A 5,275-nucleotide genomic window follows, 5' to 3' on the forward strand; every position below is an offset into this window, starting at 1 on the left:
ATAATTTGATAATGATTTCAATTCAACGTTATAATTTCTTCTCTTTGGATTTTTTTTTTCAATTTAAGGCTCGATTCTTTTTTTTTTTTTTTTTTTTTTTTTTGCAGAATTTAAGTCTCGATTCTGATAATTTTTGCTCGAAATTTGGCGGATTCATTTTATTCAGTTCTCGAAATTTGGTATTTGTATTTCGCTAATTTGTGCTTAATTTCATCTGAATTTAAGCAAAATCAAGTAAATGCACACTAACTGTTTGATAAAATGTCCCAATGAATCCTATTATCAAATTTACATTTTACTTTACCAGTTCTTCATGGTGGTGTTCTCTGCTGATGGTGGTGTTGATGTTAGTGAGTTTCATTTAACTGATTGTTTCAGTTAGGAGAATTTCCACCTCTCTGTTATATTGATTGTTGCTTATTAGCCTTTCTGATCTTCCAGTTTAGGTCATTTGATTCAATGCCTTATTTCATTTAGACTCATACGTTATCATTTATATATTTAGTTACCGTTTCCTATGGAGTGCCTATATGCTGATCCTGAACGCAGGGTAAATTCTTCTTTGTCATTAACTATCATTTGCTGAGTTTACTGCTAGTTTCTCAATACAGATACTTATTGAAATGCTTGTTATTACAGGCATATGATTTATTGGGGTTGTACTATGGTCTTGGTCGGACATTCTTCAATCCTGCCAGTGTATAATATTTCAACCATTTTTCCTGAAATATTGCTTACCCCCAAGTTAAATCATGTTTTTAATCAATAATTCACTTGGTTTTAATCTGACAGACAAAGGTTTTCTCAAGGTTTGAATCCCTGAAAATGGCTATGGAGAACTATACAATTCAAGCTACACCTAACGACAGAAGTAGTGTTTTGCAACAGGTTGATTATGAATTTATACATTTACCCTAATGAAAGATCTTATTATTCGCCGGGCAAAACAGGGAATGTAACTTGACCCTTGTATTTTTCTTCCAGGGAGGAATGTTTGTCTTTAAAGGGAAGAAACTGTTGTATGCTCGGAAAGATGAAGGAATCGGAGACCATGCCCCATTAGATGATGTTTTTAGTGCTTGCAATGTGCCAGTTGCATAAAGCTCGTGTAGGTTGTAGTCCATGCAATCTACATTCTGGCGCTAATCAACATTGTTGCTGCAGTACCTGGTAAACACAGAATGCTTTCATTACTTATATAGTGCAATTCCCTACATTTTAGTTAGCAGCAAATGTATTTGCAGGATTAAAACACTGCTGTAAAATAACTCTTCAGTACATACGATGAACTAGGAACCTCTTTTTCTTAGCTATTAATTAATTCACTCTGCATATGTTCAAGTCATGTGGCTCTCTAGTGTCAGTCAGTACCAAACATTATCTTGCATGGACACTCAACATCTAAACTCTTAAACATAATTCAGCCTAAAATTTTGAAGATAATTGACAAACATTCTAAACTACTAACATATTTACAAGGTTTTGCTTTATTTAGGAGTTGATACTAGTAATAGCTTCTGGAATGTTGTCTGGTAGTTTTTTACTGCCAAGAGATGGTTTCAAATTTTAATGAAAATTGCTAACTGGAATTGATTTTTGTAAAAAGAAAATAAAATAAAAGAGTAAATCTAGGAAAATAGCTATGCTGATGAGAGATGAGCTCTATGAAATAATCTTATTATGTAATAGTTGCTTGTTCTATATTTAGATTATCGATTATGCTTTAGATTGTTACTAGGTGTACTAAAACCTATTAGCTCAAGTGGTAGAGCACTATGCAAATGCATAGGGGATGTAGGTTCAATTCCTACATAGGTTGTCTCTAAAACTAAATGAAAAACGCTCAAAGTAAATTAAACAGCATTGAAGTAAATGAAAAACACTCAAAAGTAAATAAAAAACACTCAAAAGTAAATAAATCAAAAACAGTTGAGGTGAACTGGAATTGCAGGAATTGCAGGAACTGGAATTGCTCTAGATGCTTGTCTTCTCACAAAGCATCTAAAAACATTCGGTGACATTCAATGGGAGATAACAAGCAAGGTTTGGGTGGAGCTGTTATGTGATGCTGCTATGCTTTGTTCACCCAAGTTCCATGGCGTGCAATAAAGCAAAGGCGGGGAATTCTCACGTTAGTGTGGTTGTTAATAGCTCATCTTGGTTTACATTGGGTTTGAAAATACAAAAGATGAATAAGGTTGGAAAATGTAGATTCCTATAGTAGTTGTCTAAATTAAATAAAAAAGTATTTAAAGTGAATAAAAAAGACTTTAAAGTAAACCTATTAGGCCAAGTGGTAGAGCACTATGCGGATGCATAGAGTTGTAGGTTTGATTCCTACATAGGTTACCTCTAAAAGTAAATATAAAACATTCTAAAGTAATTCAAAACATCTCAAAAATATATCAAAAGCAAATAGTATTTACTTAAAAGTAAATAATATTAACTCAAAAGTAAATAGTATTTACTTAAAAGTATATTATATCTACTCACAACTATTCAGTCTAGGGTGCACATTGCTAAAAACAAAAAGCAGGGTATTAGTTTACCAACATGTTTATATCTTTATTCCTTAGATAAGTGACCTTGAGTTTCTAGTAATAAAAGTAGATACAAAATAAGTTAAAGTAAATAAAATATTTATTAAAGTAAATAGAAATGAAATTCACCTTCTCTACTTCTATAATAAAAAAATTGCTATGAAGAAATGCTTATTGACAATCTCTAATTGCTATGAATGCTTAAATATCTAGTATAAGTGATAGAACCTTCTGTCATACCTTTAATCCTTGGATAAGTGAGCTTGAGTTTGTAAGTAAAAAAAGTAGATACAAAATTAGTTGAAGTAAATAAAGTATATCTTAAAGTAAATACAAATCAACCTACGTGGGATTCGAACCCACATCTTTTGTGCATTTGCACAATGCTCTACCTCTTGAGCTAGTAGGCTAGTATTATCAATCTATTTAAGTAGTACTAATTGTATAGAGAAAATAAGTCATGCAAATGAAGAATTGAGCTTGTAGGCTAGTCTATGTAAAACATTCACAATAAATAAAAAATTACTCAATAGTATACCAAATAATCTTAAAAGTAAATAAAATAATCTATAAAGTAACTGCAATAAAGCCTTTGGTTATGGTAACATAGTTTTGTTCTTTTATTTCGTATCTGGGTAGGGGTTGGAGTTGGAGATGGGGCCTGTCACTGTTTGGTGATAAAGTGTTGAACTCAAAATACCTCAGCTCAAAAGTAAATATAAAAGGCTAAAAAGTAAATTAAGACATCATTAAAGTAAATAAATAATATTACTTCTGCTCATGCTTCTGCTGCTCCTGCCTGGCTGCACTCTTGGATTCGAACCCACATCTTTTGTGCACTTGCACAATGCTCTACCTATTGAGCTAGTAGGCTAGTGTATATTGTCGAAGTAAAGAAAATTACTCAAAAAGTAAATATACTCTCTGAATCCGGGATGATTAAGTAGCTTCTGAATCCGAGATTTCTGCAGCATATATATCAAACAGCTCATTCGGAGGGTAGTAGCAAAACACGCTTGATTGCTGTTAATATCTTTAACTATTAGTACAAAGAGAGAATCCTATATACAACATACCCAGTTAAGAAATTTTGGCTATGATGTATGAAGCATGTTTCCATATATTCTAAACGAACCCCTTATATCCCTATATCTTGGTAAGAAAAGAGTGGTTCTGAAGAGAGTATTGCAATCTAATAGAGCATTTTGATTAACAAAACACCAGTAGAAGAATTAAGATTATCAATGTAGTGTACATCTAAACAGAAAACAACTCCGATATGACTCTAATAACAAAGTAGCTTAGATATGTCATAGTAAAGGGAGCGTACATGCCAATACGCCATCCACCTGAAATGTCTCTGGACCCCCAACAGTGGCCCTGATCTCCTTTAGGGAAGGATTACTCATTTACTCCAATCAAGAACACTGTTCCAACCCCCACCCCCCCCCCCCCCCCCCAAAGATAATTATATTCTAACAAAGATCAATTAGTGATTCACCTTTAAACAGGAAAATCCCAATCATACCTGAGCAGGAAAACCTGAATCAGTGGCATTCATCTTCACTTCATCAGATAATTTGTGTTGAGGATCCATGGAAAAATGTTCATAAAATTGTTTAGAAGGGAAGTTATTAGAAACCATATTGTCCCACAAATGCTTATAGAACTTCAATTGTAGCCTGAAAGAATTAAAAAAAAAAGTAAATAAACGAAGGGTATTGTCAAACTAACAAGCTAATATAAGTAAGGCCTTGTGTCATATCTTAGTAAATACCTTCCATTTCTGTATTGTGGTTCAGCAGGAAGCATTGGTTGACCATGCGTCTTTGTATCAACTAATGTTAACTTTCTTCCTTCCCCATTATCAGGCATCCGGAGTTGATCAATCACTCCCACCATCCATAAACCTTGAACAAGGCCAACTCTGATGGTATAACAAATGTGATCAAAATCAGAAACTTTCTTCTTCCTATTGTTCCCAAACAAGCCCATGCTAGAAAAAATCCACGGCCGGGGGCTGGTTTATAGAGATCCATTGAAGTAAAGGACAGTTAAAGAGAATTTAATCTAAACGGCGATATAATCTCTTGTTCTTTGATAAATGCCTTGTAATGTTAACACATACATGTATTAATTTGATTCTTGCATTAGATACACAACTGACATGATATATCAACGTAACATCTGTATGTATAACCGAATAAGTAATATTAAAAAAGGGAATATTGCTTAACAAACGTTTCAAAAGAGTACCTCATAACAATTGGAAGCTAAAATAAAATAAAGGAAACAAAAGGGATTGTGAACAGCCAATACCATAAGTTATTCCAGTTTGCCAAAAACAACAACAAAATATAAGACCAAGATATTATATAAAAAAATATAGCCAAAATCTACTTTGACTTGCAAATCTACTTCCATGAACATGTTCAGTACACTTACCAGTTACCACAGAGGTGCCTAAACAACTGAGCCACTTTCCAAGCTACATACAGTGATAAAAGTATAAACTAAGGTTTATTATGCAAGTCGTTAATGAATTGCACCAAATGAGGACTGCCAATCTGTTTTAAAGACCTTTTATCAGATACTCTACGTGTAATAGCTAACAAAACTTTTGCAGACTATACAATCAGATACTCTACTATGTTGCTTGCACAGTTGCACTTCAACAACAATGTTGGTTGCAGCAAGATAACCAAATTTAATACAAAACTCAATCATTATCATCA

The 5,275-nt window shown here is 33.2% G+C and overlaps 2 protein-coding genes across 2 annotated transcripts; one reads left to right on the forward strand and one right to left on the reverse strand.

Moving 5' to 3' along the window:
* The first annotated feature begins 517 nt into the window (after positions 1 to 517).
* LOC110685121 lies at positions 518 to 1,188 on the forward strand. The gene is made up of 4 exons (XM_021861583.1): positions 518 to 550; positions 640 to 699; positions 793 to 888; positions 985 to 1,188. Exons 1-4 carry the CDS (start codon positions 518 to 520, stop codon positions 1,099 to 1,101), a joined length of 306 nt encoding a protein of 101 aa, XP_021717275.1. The 3' UTR covers positions 1,102 to 1,188.
* LOC110685123 (exonuclease V, chloroplastic-like) lies at positions 1,147 to 4,442 on the reverse strand. Its single transcript, XM_021861584.1, has 3 exons — positions 4,318 to 4,442; positions 4,069 to 4,222; positions 1,147 to 1,167 (listed from the first exon to the last, which is right to left on the reverse strand). Exons 1-3 carry the CDS (start codon positions 4,440 to 4,442, stop codon positions 1,147 to 1,149), a joined length of 300 nt encoding a protein of 99 aa, XP_021717276.1.
* Between the last annotated feature and the right edge of the window lie 833 nt (positions 4,443 to 5,275).

This window comes from Chenopodium quinoa, unplaced genomic scaffold, assembly GCF_001683475.1.
Source record: "Chenopodium quinoa cultivar QQ74 unplaced genomic scaffold, ASM168347v1, whole genome shotgun sequence".
In the NCBI taxonomy this organism is placed as follows: Eukaryota; Viridiplantae; Streptophyta; class Magnoliopsida; order Caryophyllales; family Amaranthaceae; genus Chenopodium; species Chenopodium quinoa.